The sequence below is a fragment of the Acromyrmex echinatior genome, chromosome 11 (assembly GCF_024713525.1).
Source record: "Acromyrmex echinatior isolate Ae372 chromosome 11, ASM2471352v2, whole genome shotgun sequence".
In the NCBI taxonomy this organism is placed as follows: Eukaryota; Metazoa; Arthropoda; class Insecta; order Hymenoptera; family Formicidae; genus Acromyrmex; species Acromyrmex echinatior.
Window position 1 is genome coordinate 7,399,528 of NC_141862.1, and position 15,267 is coordinate 7,414,794.

Below are 15,267 nucleotides of genomic sequence, written 5' to 3' on the forward strand. Positions count from 1 at the left end.
GATTACACCCTACTAATACTATTTGTATTTTGCATTTAGCGCTAAATATATGTCTGATTCTCAGAATTATTCTTAAAGTTTTGATAAGGAGATTATGGATAATACTGAATAATCATTGCATCAGACTATCTCAGATAATCTTGCAATCAGACTGCCATATATAGCGCTTTGAATGCAAGTGGAGACTTTATACTCTAATAAATAAAATCTTCTGAGATTATTCGTATAGGAATTATATACATATATATCTAATAGGAATTTGTGTGTGTGTGTGTGTGTGTATATAATTTTGAACTTATTTGTATTATTTCAAGGCATTTATAACCTAATGTTCATAGAAACATTTATTCTTCCTTTTTATCCAGGAATACGAAATTTTTAAATATACTCATGACTCATCTTGTGTATACATATATATATATATATACACACACACACACCAATTTAAAGATTAAAAAAAGAAATACGTAAACATCATGACTCAACATGTACATATTTAGATCTAATAAAAATTTATATTCTAGATTGTAAAGATTTTATATTATAGATTTTATTATAGATTATTCATCATTGTTTTTTTAAATATTATTCGTATATCCATTTGAATTAATTTACTTTCTATGTGATAATCATTTTTTCATATATATATATATATATATATATATAAACAATATTTAATGGACATTAAATTAATAAGAAATTTTGTATATAATTGTAATATGTACAATGTAAATAATAAAAACAGAATAAGGAAACTTCTTGGAGATTGTTTATACGTTTATTAAGATTCGTGAGATATATGTATTCATGAACATTATTGTTTACACATTTACAAAACATACGTGACAGAATGGATGTATTAAAAATATTGAAATACAAGAGAATGTCAGAAATAATTTGAGAATAAAATGAATAAATAAAGCATGAATATATAAGTTTTTAATCTATTTCATGAAATTTATCTAATAAAGATATTCCGTCTCAGTATATAAAAATGGCAGGGAATCCATCTTGGAGATATTCAGTAAGCATTAATATGTTCTTTTTTTGTGACAACTGTTACGATTTATTTATTTTCCTATTACACGTTAAATCACTTTATAGTCAACGATCACATTTTCAAAATAATTTATCCTTTTATGGTAGTGTCCCCTTGACGATTGTTATTCTCGGCGTTCACGGGCAGCTTTGTTGGATTTGTTTGGTTCTCGTTGAAAACCAAAAGCAGAGGTAAACCCCCTATGACCATACACGTACCCATACACAAAAAACACACAGTGTAGCTTCCAGTTACATCGCGAAGATAACCTGGAATAATATCAATTATTATATAATCAATATAATATATAGCAACCAAAATCAATAAGAATTCATTAGAAATATGTATATCGCTAGAAAGAACAAAATGAATTGCATGTAAATAAATAAATACGTCAATTTAAATATACGCGTGTAAATTTACGCAAACACGCTTTAGGAATATATTCTCGTAAATATTTTAGTGTGTGCAGTTCATTTTTTTTTATAAAACTTGAGATTGTAATTTATTATCGTATTTATTTCGCTATTTATCTTTATTTACGAAATTCAGAATTTGCAAAAATCTATCTATTATATATAACATCTTAACATTACATAATATATCCTTCATATAACTCGAATACTATTAATGACTTGACATTTTCTCTAAAGAAAAATCGATTCCGAATTAGTGATGTGTGGTTGCAGTATTTTATTATTCTTATTTTATCTATTTTATAAAATCATCTGAGCAATTAATCTGTAACCATAATGTACAAGTTTATCAAGATAAAAAATATATCAATAAAATTATTTAACATAATTTAAATAAAAATCTGGACAAATACATAAAAAAAAAAAAACGAAAAGACGTAAATAATATATAATCTTCAAAGATAATAATATCGAAACAATTAAAAAAGGCGATAACCAACGTGATTCAAAAGATGTATGATTATTCATAAAAATTCTTAGATATCCCGTTTGATGACAAAAAAAAACTCAATTTTTATCCCGTATTGCACACATCGATCGCTATTTACTTATTAGAAAAAAAGTAAACCTACAAGAGAGACCAGCGGTGGTTGAAACAAAGAGCAACCCTGGCGATACATTATGTATACGTGTGAGCGCGTGCAGCTTTTATATTTTTATCTCCGCACTCTTGGACGTAATTATGCGGATAATTAACGCAATATATAATGCAATACGTGGCTCAATATTTTCTCTATTGTCTCTGGAGTGAGTTGCACGCGTGTACTTTTCTATAGTCACACACTCACAAAAAAGTCGATCAAATTAAAGGGAAGACAAAAAAAAGGGAATCAGGTCGATGTAAATTAAAGGGCATTTGCTGCCTTTGAGAAATGATTGCAGCGTACGGTTTCCGGGGCAAGAAAGTGACGTCGTTACCTGCGAGAGGTGGAATGGAGATCGCTCCAAAGCTCTGGAACATCCTCACGAGACCGTAGCTGGACGATATTTTGTCGGTGCCGTATTGATCGGCGAGCAGGACGGGAACTAGGAGGAACCAACAGCCTAGGCACAACCCGTACATGCCAACGGAACATGCCAGCACATAAAAGGAGTGAGCCATCGGAATCGCCAAGACCGCCACGCCAGCACCGACCACGCTACTCAATAAAAAAAAGACATTCAATAATTCAATAATTGTTGTATACTTTCGTTTCATCGTCTCCGGAAAGCATCCACCTGAAGATATTTAAAGCGAATATTGGGCTAATTAATTGTTCATTCATTAAATATTTAAACCGATGATATCCCAGAATCTCTCAGGATCCTAAAATATCCCCTGAACGCGTTAAATTGCAGTCTCTAAGTATCGCACGTGAAGCGATCCATAAATATTTCCTGGAGTCGATTTTCATAATTTATTCATCAGGAATACAGATACAATTATAAGTTTTAATGATAATTAATTATGTCCCTTTTTCGCCATCTAACGCGACGTCTCAGCTATCTTACGGTGCGAATTGAATTCTGAAATCTCGTAGAGATCGAGATGTGTGTTACACGTGAATGAAATCGCTCACCTGCCAATATATCCTTTCCGCCGATCGAACAGCTTGAGATCCGAGAGCCAGCCAAGACCGAGTCTGCCGCACAAATCGAGCACGGCGGAGATGGCCACCAGGTAGCCGGCTTCCGATTTCGTGTATCCAGCGGCGTGGACGTACGCCGGTAGGTAGTACAGCATGTACGGGCTACCAGTGGACATCAGGCTGACGGAGAAGCACATCATGATGAACTGCGGATTCTTCAGCAGCGACAAGTCGAGATAGCGCGTCAATCTCTGCATGAATGTGATCTTAGATTCCGTCGATGATGTCAGCGACAAGGACGGAATCCTGTTCGGCGGCGACGGAGGTGGCTGTTGCTGTTGTTGCTCCGGCGGACCCATCGCCGTCACAGACGACTTTAACGATCTGAGCGACGATCTGGCGGCCTTGTAGACGCATGTCGAGTCCGTAGACAGATCCTCCACGCTGTGCAGGATACTGGAGCTACGAATCTTGGAAATAGGCTTCATGCGGAGACCCTCGCCCATCACATCCTTTTCCTCGTCACTGTCTGTCAGCTCGACCGCCACCACGCCGCTGTTCTGGTGGAACAATTCGTTCAGCATGTTGTGTCGGGCAGTTGGATCATTGGCGAACAATAATTCCAATTTTTGTTGCTTTGATTTGTCCTGATCCTAGAGATATAGTAAGAAAGACAGCCGAATATTATAAATGAATATTATAAATTGCCAATTGAATCTTTACAGCCGATATTGATTAGTTATTGTTACATGGAATGTATATCTGTTTATAAACAGAATGAGTCGTTTGCAATATTTTATAAAGAAAATATATTTAATTACATATTTTATAAATAATTTGCATGTATACATATAATAAATATTGATATTAATAGTAGATATATATATAACATATATCAGTTGAGCATTCGATTGTATACCTGATCTTTCAGTTCCTTCTCGATCTTCTCCACTGAGACGTCTTCCTCAGGAGCATAATTTTCATCCAGTGGTCGATACAATGTCGCACTGACACATACGTGCAGCATGCAACCGCCTAATAGCAATATTGTGCCGTGAAAGCCGAAGTCTTTCACCAGAAATTCGATCAGAAGCGGGAATACGAAGCTACCCGCGGCAGTGCCGGACACGCAGATCCCATTTGCCAAAGCGCGGTGTTTGTCGAAGTACTGCGATACCAGGATTATACCTGGAGTCGTCGATAAGCCACCGCCGATACCTGCAAGGACACTTTTAACTTTGCTTCTTCAGTAAAATGCGATATTGGAACTGCCCGGCGATGCGGAAGACGTAACGTGATAAGATATATATGAAGGACTAATATATATGAAGGAAGAATCAGGTCACAAGATTGAAATTCAAATTGTACAAACCTGTCAGCACTCCAAATGTAAAAAAGAGGTGTATTAATCGCGTGGCAAAGTAACTAGTTGTAAGTCCTAGAGCGCAGAAAAGTCCTCCCACGAAAACCACCGTTCGACAGCTGTACTTCTGGCAGAGCATACTCGTTACAGGAGCTGCGAAACGAAATATCGATTTAGCGCGCCTCGATTAAATATTATAATATATCGACACAAACGGACAAGGTCAGCTAACGACGGATCATAGGCGTACGTGACTTATGCTCCTTTTTTCCTCCCCGAGAAATTAAGGTCGCGGAGGCAGAGAAGCCTGAAACGATGACTTACCAAGTGCTAAACATAGGCACGTCAGAATCGCTGGTATCCAAGACGCGACCGAGGCTGATGAATCCTTGAAAGTCTCCATGACTTCAACATATAGCACACCATAGGACTTGACCAATCCGGCCACCCAAAACTGCACGAAGAAGGCGCCGAATACCACCACCCAACCGTAACCACCGTCCAGAGGGACGTACGTGGTGTTCCGGGGTTTCTTGGTCTCGTTTCTTTGCCGGGATTTCCTTCTTTTCGGAGCTGCATATCTCACGGATCTGGATTAGCATTTAGCTGTTATTATATAAGCGAATAATTACGTGTAGATTTGGAAAATGCAAAACTACCCTCGACTATGCCATACAATAAATCTAATTGAATGCGACAATTTTTATTATTTTTTTTTAATCTTAACATATTTGGAAGCTGTTGAGAAAAGTTGAAAGATTATAATAACAATCAATTTACAAAACAGAAACAATCTATAATAAATTTTACTCGTGGGAAGAATTGTGTCTATAATATAAGACAAATGGGTTAGCATAATTTAACATGCACGAACTGAAGTTAAACGTACGTTTAACTATTATTTACATCTTCATATTTCTTAAAGAATATAAGATTTATATATATATATATATATATATATATATATATATTTATAAGATTTACTACATTTATTACATTTTTTATTTATCTATAAGATTTATTACACATTTTCGATTTATAAAAAATTATGAGAAAATCGTTAATGGAAACGACACGGTTCGCATGCAACAGCTCAATACTGCGATAAACAGCGCGCTGAACAAAAAAAAAGGATCAAACGCGTATAAATTTATCGCATAAGCAAGCATGTACATAATCGGCGTTCGTTTGCCGATACCAGCCGATACCTGGATAACACACCCCCGACAATATTCACTCCAACACCGACCTGAGCTCCCTAGATTTGGCGATCAGCGGCCGGGCAGTGAGACTGGATATCGTCAGCAGGTTGTCGTTGTCCTCGTCCTCGACGACAGTGCCTTCGGGGCTCTGCAGATGCGGCGGTACGATTGGCGTCGATGTCGCCGTCGCCTGCACCGCCAAGGATGCCGGCCGCTTCGGTGACGGCACTCCGCTGGCGACGCCACTTAGATCGTACACCGGCGCCGAATGGATGGAGAACAGCGAGCCCAGCTGAGTCGCCGGCTGATCATTCATATTCTCATCGATGAGATTGTTGCCGGTGACGGCCATCTCCTGGGACGCTGTCGTAGGGACGCTGACGTCGACGTCGGCCAACAGGCTCGACGCCCGACATGCGTCCTGAAAGCTCCATTCCCGTGGTAGCGACATGTTTCCTCGGCGGCTTCCTCGGCGGAACCGGGGGGACCGTAATACATTGGATTATATTGCTTGGTTGGTCGCCCGTGATTTAGTCGATCGGTCTCTCTGGTCTTTCGTCCAGCAGCTCCTCGAGCTCTTTCTTCGCTCTTTGTCACCGCCTGGTGTTCACCCTCGCCTGCTTCTCCAATGACTGGAGAACGGATAACTCTTTGCCTCTACTTGGACACGATATCTACCTGTATAGGGATGCTGTTATGATCATACAACCCTTGTGCCTTTCCTTCCCTTTGATTATACCGAAAGCTCCTCGGTGAGGAGGGCTTCGGTGTCTCTTGATTTAATTTTTAAAGACAAGCCCGACAAACTACTTGAACTCGAGGTATAGAAATGTCAACGATCAATGATCAGCGTTTTCTTGTCTAGCTGCCAAAGCACTTCTCCCGACTTTGTAATGTAGACTGAGACTTACTGAGACTCTTTCAGTGAACACGAGTGGGGTGCGCACGCAGACTGGCGGAGGGTTGCTACTAACTGGAAATTTACAGTGGGATCGATACATCGGTGACGCTGACGCGCAAAGGCATCTTCACGGAAATCACCCACGACCCACGTGCAAACAAACTGACAGGAGAAAAACCACGAGTGTGACCATCGCCAGACAAGTCATCATTTTTGAACGGGCGAAACTGGGTTACATGAATATGGAACTATACGAAGTTTTTTGAATGAAAGAGAGATTGACGAGTAGCTACACATTTGAAGTACTTTGTATAAAAAAACGTTGACAGTCGAAATGTTGGATAAAATTTAATTGTTCTGGAAAAATAAAATTTATTTCTATATATAGAAATAAAATAATTTACACTATGCTTGATGTACATTACAAAAAAAAATGAGAAATTTTCTAATAAGGGAAAAAATCTAATTGTTACGCTCCAAATAGTTTTCGTATTTAGTTCTTTTGATGTCTGAATGAAATTTGAAAAAAATCGAAATTGCTTAGATTATTGAAATTGATTTTACATTCATATTCCATACATCTAGAATATATTTATATATATTTCCAGAAAATTTTTATAATAAAAGAAGGAATAGCAAGTTAGTATTCTTTAGATCTTGTATTAAATAAAATATATAATCGGATCATTGTTGGAAAAAAATACTTTTGTTTTAACGAGCAAAAGTATTTTGAAACACAATTCGTGATGTAGTCGAATAAACAACTTACTTTTTATAGAAATATAATAAATAGAGATTTCATATTTATTTATATAGAGATATAATAAGTACTTTGTAAAGTCGAAAATCACGGTTGTCAACTCAACTGCATAATTGATAAAATTTACATATTGCCATCAAACATATCATTTACTATTTCAACGCAAGCCTGGAAATTTCTTCGACCTAAAATAAATTACTAATCGCTCACAAAATGTTGCGTCCAAAATCTCATTAGAAAGCGCTTTGTATTGCGGTTTAAGCTGATTATCTCTTAGATGTCGGCCTTCTCTTGTCATTACGTCATCTTGCGTGCACTGTTCGCCCTCGATTGTCGTAATTATCTGGTAACAGCAATTGTGGAAGAAGTTTGCGCAGAGATAATCATTTCGCGAAATGCTGCATCCAAATATAATTTAATTATACAAATAAATAAGCAATATTAAAAATCTTTAAAATCAAGTAAATAAAATTTTAAAAAACGATTGTGATATATCATTAATTGTATACTATTATTTAATCTAATATCGTTCAGTATTGTTTAATAACTTTGTCGAAAAAAGATCTATTTGTCTTATTAATTTATCTCCCATTAATATAATATCAAAATTGTTTATAAATAAACTTTATACATTAAGTAACTTTTAAAAAAATAATAACAATGAAAGCAACCGTACTGATATTAAATGATAGAAACAGATAGGCGTAGCGACTGTTTCGATTAGCATTATTTGAATTTGGCGATTTCTTGATCGAACCTCATGGCGGGGGTAACTTCTACGCGCAGCATCCGACTGGATCAATGACAAATCTCCCAACTCTCTACATCCCTTGCGCTCGCGCTCTATCTCGAGGTTCGGCATTAGCGCTTGGGCTGTTCCAAGGTGCGCTTCCCTCGGGCGTGGACTGATTTTGACATGTAATAAATAGTAGTAGGTTTCGAGTGGATCCTTGGAGATCCGTCTCGCTCCAGAGAATCGGACAAGATATCTAAGATAAGGTGCATATAATAAAGCATCAGAAATCATACGTGAGTAAGCTGCTTGAATTTCCTTTTAAAATGCGTGAATCACACACGATTAAAACCCAGTAAGACTTTCGATAACAACAGCAATTATTATTTTTAAATACGTGTTTGTATAATGCTCCAAATAAATATATAAGTTAAATTATATTAATTATAAAAAAACACTAACAACAATCTTCAAACATTTAAGTATGTATTGAAGATGAATAAAACACGTAGAGAAATACGAGTTAAAACAATGTTTTGTTTGACGTTGCGAAAATACGAAAAACTTTCATCATGAAAATGGGCGGAGGCTGTTTACTCTAGGAAAGGATACAAATTCAATGACCCAGTTACTCTTTTAATCTTTAGCAATAATAAGGTCCAACAAAAATAATACTATACTTTTGCAAAAATAATCTTCCTGCACAAGCTTACTTTTCATATTGCGGAATCTGACGTATCTGATCTGAAAATATCTAAGATTATAAAATTGTATTAATAAATAATAATAAATAATATTACAATTTATGATAGTGAAAGAATAAAAATTCTTAAATATTTTATGTAATTTAGACATGTATTAACATATTAAACACTTAATTTTTTAATATTTTTTTTTATTACATTAAAAATATATATCAAAAAAGATAAAACCATTCATACTTTACTAATTAATTACATTTCGTTTAATTATTGATTGCATTATGTATTGTTTATAATAATCTTAATTTTAATAAAGAAAATTTAATACAAATTTTAATACATTAAGGATATTCAGATATTAAGTTAAAAAATATGTTATACATGTATAAATTATTTCACCTTATTTACTTTATGACTGAAATCTGAATATTAATTATCAAAAATTGGTAATTTATTGATTTAACGTAAAGATTTGTTTAAGAATAAACTACACGATGGCGAAATTACGTATGAAGACTGTGCTGTCACTCATCTTCATTATCTTGCACAATGCTCCATGGTTAGGACTTGTCCTCGCCAGGGCAATGAACTATAACAATCCAAGATTCTTCAAGATAGGCGGTGTTCTCTCCAATGTTGACAGTAAAGAGCACTTTGAAAAAACAATTGACGTAAGATTAATAACGATAATTTTGTAATAACAGCCTGTAATGATATATAACTTATATATTACATATATATATATATATATATATATATATATATGTATATGTATATATATATATGTATATATATATATATATATGTGTGTGTGTGTGTGTGTGTGTGTGTGTATATATATATATATGTGTAACTTGACTTATAATAATTGTTAAATGTAGCCTAAAGAGAATTCTGAGCGTTATAATATACTTGTACAATATATCTAGTGTATATTCAATATGACTATGCATACATACATATACCTCAATTTCAGCATCTCAATTTCGATTTCCAATACGTCAATAAAGGGGTGACATACAAGCACACGGTAATCGAAATGGACTCCAACCCTATCAGAACCGCATTGAGCGTCTGCCGATCTTTGATAGCCGAGCAGGTGTACGCAGTAGTGGTGTCGCATCCGCTTACAGGCGATTTATCACCGGCAGCGGTTTCTTATACAAGCGGTTTTTATCACATACCTGTGATTGGCATATCATCCAGGGACTCCGCCTTTTCGGATAAAGTATGTATAAAATAAAATAAATAATTCGCACAATTTAATAATAGATACAGAAATTAAAGCAAATTAACGCGTAAAACTAAACCGAAAGTATATTATTTCTTTTTGAGAAATTATGTATTTTATATATAAGCTTACAATATTTTTTGAGAAAATCCATTTGAAAATTAGTACATTACTAAATATAAATCTTTTATATTATAGTAAAAAAAAAACAAATCAGTAACAAATAAAAAACAATCTACATTGTATGATTATATGTGATTGATAATGCCGCAGTAACTGAACGGTAACATCTTTCCAGAATATTCATGTCTCATTTTTGCGTACTGTACCGCCGTATTCTCATCAAGCGGATGTCTGGGTAGAACTGCTGAAGCACTTTAACTACATGAAGATTATCTTCATCCATAGTTCCGATACGGATGGTCGCGCGCTCCTTGGACGTTTCCAGACGACGTCGCAGAATTTAGAAGATGACGTAGAAATCAAAGTGCAGGCACGTTGCACAATAATTTAGACCTTTTATGGCACTAATACTATTATGTTAATATTATATTAACACTTCAACTATTATTTAATTGTGTTATAATTTATAGATCCTGTACTTTAATACTTTATACTAATAGTTATGTAATTTCCTCAATAATTGCTATTACTTACATCATCTAGATTAAAAAGAAGAATTTCCTGTTACTAAATACCATTATTTCAGGTCGAATCAGTTATCGAATTCGAACCGGGATTACACAATTTTGAGGAGCAATTGAGGGAAATGAAAAGCGCACAAGCGAGAGTCTGCCTCATGTATGCTTCGTGAGTATTCATCATTTATTCGGATTTCGAGAATTATGGCGAAATAAACTAGAAAATATAAAATACGAATTCTATTCTAAAATAATAAATATTCTAATATAAAAAAACAATGATCTATAACCATACAATATAAATAATATAATAACATTGTTTTACAATTTTGATGTTTATTTAACATCGATCTTATCGTGGACTTCAATTGCGAAAATATTATACTTCAATAAACTTCTTTGAACACATGACAGGAAGAAGGATGCTGAAGTGATTTTCAACGACGCGTCTAATCTAAACATGACCGGCGCCGGATATGTGTGGATCGTCACTGAACAGGCATTAGACGCGCCAAATGCGCCAGATGGCTTGCTGGGGTTGAAGCTGATCAATGCCACCCAGGAAAAATCACATATATCCGACAGCTTGTTAGTATATGTTTTAAACCATTATATTTACCAGGTCTCCACTGCATTGCATATCTGCCTTTACTTAGAATTGATATTTTTTAAGCTTATTTTGATGTTATACATCTCAAATAATTAAATATAATTAATAATAAGAAAATAATAACACAATAAGAGTTCTTTTTGCAAGCTAGTGGGTCTTACTTCAAAGAAATTTTTAATAGTTCCTTAGAAATTTGTCTTTCCTACATTTGTTTCTCTGCGTACTGTTTAGATATGTCCTCGTATCCGCGTTGCGAGCGATGAATCAGACGGAGAAGATTACCGAGGCACCGAAGGACTGCAGCGATTCTGGTTCCATATGGGAAACCGGCAAGACTCTTTTTCAGTATGATCGTCTCTTATATCTAATTCTCTAATTCAAAACTTTTTTTCTATCAATCCTGGTAAATAAAAGTTCTGTCTTGTCGCTCTTATCTTTTGTTATTTGTCTTTTCAGATATATTCGCAAGCAAGTATTACCGCATGGTTCGACGGGTCGAGTGGCATTCGACGATAACGGGGACCGCATATTCGCCGAATATGACATAGTCAACATCCAATACACAGGTCAAGACAACAACAAGACGCAGATGTCCGTCGGCCAGTACTTTTATCCCGCTGTGAGTAGACAATTCAACAAGCATCCTGTATAAAATGACACATCCTTGTGTTAGTCAAACGTAATGATTCTTTGTTACTGAATAGAATGGTACCAAGATGAAGTTGCGAGTGAACGAATCCAACATTATATGGCCGGGTCGTTTGAAGATCAAACCCGAAGGTTTCATGATACCCACGCATTTGAAGGTGCTGACAATCGAGGAGAAGCCATTCGTTTATGTTCGCGAATTACCTGACAATGAGGTCGAATGTCTACCTGAGGAGATCGCATGTCCGCACTTCAACCTAACAGACGGTGCGTTGCTAGTTAACAGAATAGTCAAGACTTGTTTTTAATTAAATTATTATTTTAATTTATGAAATAATATTTGTCATTTTGTATTATAGCTTGGATAGAACTATTAATCTTTTTTTTTCCTATTAACACGTAAAAAAAGAGACTAGAATTAAATTATTTACAAGCGATTCTGTTGATTGAATCATTCCTTAGTTAACTTATTCGAAATTTGATTCAAGTTATGTGTCTTGAGAATTTTTAGTTCAATTTATTGGATTTATTAATTTATTCTCTATAAACATTACGTCTACTCAAACAAGTTGTTTCTATTACGTCAAATTAATAGTATTCAAAATTACTTAAAAAATATAATAGAAGTAAGTAATTTTTTTTCTGTTCAACAGATAATCAAATGTTTTGCTGCAAAGGATATTGCGTGGATTTACTAAAGGAATTGTCGAAAACGATTAACTTCACATACAGTTTAGCTCTATCGCCGGATGGTCAATTTGGCAGTTATGTGATCAAAAATACTTCGGGTAAGTAACAGAATTATAGAATTTTATATAAATATAGATTAAATTTTTAAAGAAAGGATCCAAGTAGCACACAGCGCTTACACAGCGTTAACAATGCTAAAAAGATGTATATAATCGCTTTTTAGCGCTTTGCAAGCGCTGCTGTACTATTTGGGGATAAGTATTCAAAGAATCCATTTGGATTTTATCTAGTTTCTAAATTAATTTTTAGACATCAAGGGATTAATAATTTAAATTTCTATTTTGTATTTTTTCTTGTTCTTTTCTCGTGTTCCGATAAAGTCGGAGGAAAAAAAGAATGGACAGGTCTTATTGGCGAGATAGTCAACGAACGAGCGGACATGATCGTCGCACCATTAACAATCAATCCAGAGCGTGCTGAATTTATCGAATTCAGTAAGCCCTTCAAGTATCAAGGCATCACTATCCTTGAGAAAAAGGTATTCTTTTTAATTCTATACAAAATAAAAACGTCATATATTTTATGCAAAACTAAATATGTATATTTTTCTGAGTTTAGCCTTCAAGATCATCCACTCTAGTCTCTTTCTTACAACCGTTCAGCAATACCCTTTGGATCCTCGTAATGGTATCGGTACACGTAGTGGCGTTAGTTTTGTATCTGCTCGATCGATTTTCACCCTTCGGCAGATTCAAACTAGCCAACACTGACGGCACCGAGGAAGATGCCCTCAATCTATCCAGTGCTATTTGGTTCGCTTGGGGTGTATTATTGAACAGCGGTATAGGAGAGGGTAAGGTATTATTCTTTCATCTCTTTTTCGTTCATTTCATAATCAAATGTCGCATTTGGAGGGAGAAACACTAGAAAAGAAAAAAATAATTAAAAAGTCGAAGAATCTTTAAACTAGAGCTCTCGAATATACTTGGATCGTTTTCTACGTGACCATTTAATTATTAATCAAATTTTTTATTGTCATTTATATTTTGTAGGTACTCCACGAAGTTTTTCCGCGCGTGTACTGGGAATGGTGTGGGCGGGATTCGCTATGATCATCGTCGCATCGTACACCGCTAATTTGGCGGCGTTCCTCGTTTTGGAGCGACCAAAAACTAAACTCACCGGCATCAACGACGCTCGAGTAAGGATTAAAACTATGCTCCTTACCGAGAATCAATGTATCTGGTATATGCAATCCGATATAAACACTTGCGATGTTTACTTGTAAAGCTCAGGAATACGATGGAGAATTTGACGTGTGCAACAGTGAAGGGATCCGCTGTGGACATGTACTTCAGACGCCAAGTAGAATTGTCTAATATGTATCGTACAATGGAGGCGAATAACTATGACACTGCCGAAGACGCGATTCGCGACATTAAAATTGGGTAAACATTTCGATTTTTGGGATCGTTAATCTTTTACTTAAGTTAAAATCTTAGATTATTGAATTATTATATAATATAAATATATATATAAATATATTAAATCTATAATCTTAAAATCTCATTATCTAAAATCTCAGTATCTTCGATTTCGTATGTTGCATAAAATAATTGAAGCAATATATTTAATACATTTAATTAACATATTTTTAATTAACAGACGTTTAAATATCTTTGTCAACATCAATAATCATATCGTTTTAATATATTTTGCACGTGATTACACGATCGCTCTTTTTTTCTTTAGAAAATTAATGGCCTTCATCTGGGATAGCTCGCGACTAGAATTCGAAGCAGCTCAAGATTGCGAATTAGTGACGGCTGGTGAACTATTTGGCCGTTCAGGTTACGGAATTGGTTTGCAAAAAGGATCACCTTGGGCGGATGCTGTGACATTGGCGATCTTAGACTTCCACGAAAGTGAGTGTGCAACAAGTCTTAATGTAAGGCACTTCATATTCGCGCGATTCCGATTTTCCATTCAATGAGATTTGTTACGTTCTTCTAATCGTGATTCTATTGCAGGTGGTTTCATGGAGAGTCTCGACAATCTTTGGATCTTGCATGGCAATGTGCAACAATGCGAGCAATTTGAAAAAATGCCAAACACTCTCGGCCTAGAAAACATGGCAGGGGTGTTCATCGTCGTCGGTGTCGGTATCGGCGGCGGAGTCGCTCTAATTATAATCGAAATGGCATACAAGAAGCACCAAATACGTAAACAGAGAAAAATGGAACTAGCAAGACATGCCGCCGACAAGTGGCGAGGGATGATCGAGGTAATTCAATTTAATCAATCTAAAGAAGTCGATAGGGTTGATTTAATCAAATTACGTCAAATTAATCGAAATAATTAAGTTACTCCGGTCATGGTACGATTTTATTTGTGAAAGCATTGCTCTTGAAATTATTTCTTAAGGAATTTCTTAAAGTTGTCTAACAAGAAATCCTTAAAATCTACTTTTGAGATATTTACTTTTGAGATCTTTATCTTCATGAGACTTTAGCACTTTTAGATCGTATCTCATATATCTTTGCCGTCAATTACTGCATTCTCTTGTTTCGTAAGCAGAAACGGAAAACTTTGCGGGCGTCGATAGTCACGCAGCGAAGGATCCAGAGCAATGGTCTGAACGATCCCGCGACGGTGAGCTTAGCGGTCGACACAGTCGCCAGGGTGAACGTGGGCTCGCGCAGTC

The 15,267-nt window shown here is 35.5% G+C and overlaps 2 protein-coding genes across 4 annotated transcripts in view; one reads left to right on the forward strand and one right to left on the reverse strand.

Moving 5' to 3' along the window:
* Positions 1 to 1,039: 1,039 nt before the first annotated feature.
* On the reverse strand, positions 1,040 to 6,589 carry Sln (monocarboxylic acid transporter silnoon). Its single transcript, XM_011055679.2, has 7 exons — positions 5,696 to 6,589; positions 4,771 to 5,036; positions 4,456 to 4,599; positions 4,003 to 4,301; positions 3,075 to 3,736; positions 2,434 to 2,654; positions 1,040 to 1,308 (listed from the first exon to the last, which is right to left on the reverse strand). Exons 1-7 carry the CDS (start codon positions 6,097 to 6,099, stop codon positions 1,130 to 1,132), a joined length of 2,175 nt encoding a protein of 724 aa, XP_011053981.1. The 5' UTR covers positions 6,100 to 6,589; the 3' UTR covers positions 1,040 to 1,129.
* A 1,545-nt stretch (positions 6,590 to 8,134) lies between these two features.
* Positions 8,135 to 15,267, forward strand: part of Nmdar1 (glutamate ionotropic receptor NMDA type subunit 1) — a 7,818-nt gene continuing 685 nt past the window's right edge. The window contains exons 1-17 of one of the 3 annotated variants that reach the window (XM_011055678.2): positions 8,135 to 8,338; positions 9,214 to 9,414; positions 9,720 to 9,971; positions 10,273 to 10,467; positions 10,684 to 10,784; positions 11,030 to 11,203; positions 11,457 to 11,570; positions 11,682 to 11,844; positions 11,930 to 12,140; positions 12,527 to 12,661; positions 12,944 to 13,101; positions 13,182 to 13,416; positions 13,616 to 13,764; positions 13,854 to 14,011; positions 14,316 to 14,488; positions 14,594 to 14,847; positions 15,141 to 15,267. The exon at positions 15,141 to 15,267 is cut by the window's right edge and continues 685 nt beyond it. In XM_011055678.2, coding sequence (XP_011053980.1) covers positions 9,238 to 9,414; positions 9,720 to 9,971; positions 10,273 to 10,467; positions 10,684 to 10,784; positions 11,030 to 11,203; positions 11,457 to 11,570; positions 11,682 to 11,844; positions 11,930 to 12,140; positions 12,527 to 12,661; positions 12,944 to 13,101; positions 13,182 to 13,416; positions 13,616 to 13,764; positions 13,854 to 14,011; positions 14,316 to 14,488; positions 14,594 to 14,847; positions 15,141 to 15,267 — 2,776 coding nt within the window. In that variant the 5' untranslated portion in view covers positions 8,135 to 8,338; positions 9,214 to 9,237. The remainder of the gene's footprint in view (positions 8,339 to 9,213; positions 9,415 to 9,719; positions 9,972 to 10,272; positions 10,468 to 10,683; positions 10,785 to 11,029; positions 11,204 to 11,456; positions 11,571 to 11,681; positions 11,845 to 11,929; positions 12,141 to 12,526; positions 12,662 to 12,943; positions 13,102 to 13,181; positions 13,417 to 13,615; positions 13,765 to 13,853; positions 14,012 to 14,315; positions 14,489 to 14,593; positions 14,848 to 15,140) is intronic. The other 2 variants (XM_011055677.2, XM_087411180.1) reach the window with 2 other exon arrangements.

Coding starts and splice junctions, on each gene's coding strand:
- Sln (XM_011055679.2), bottom strand. CDS start 6,099: ATGTCGCTACCACGGGAATGGAGCTTTCAGGACGCATGTCGGGCGTCG. Junction 4,302..4,455: donor TACATTTGGAGTGCTGACAG/GTTTGTACAATT, acceptor GTGTCCTTGCAG/GTATCGGCGGTGGCTTATCG. Junction 2,655..3,074: donor CGGAAAGGATATATTGGCAG/GTGAGCGATTTC, acceptor TTTATTGAGTAG/CGTGGTCGGTGCTGGCGTGG.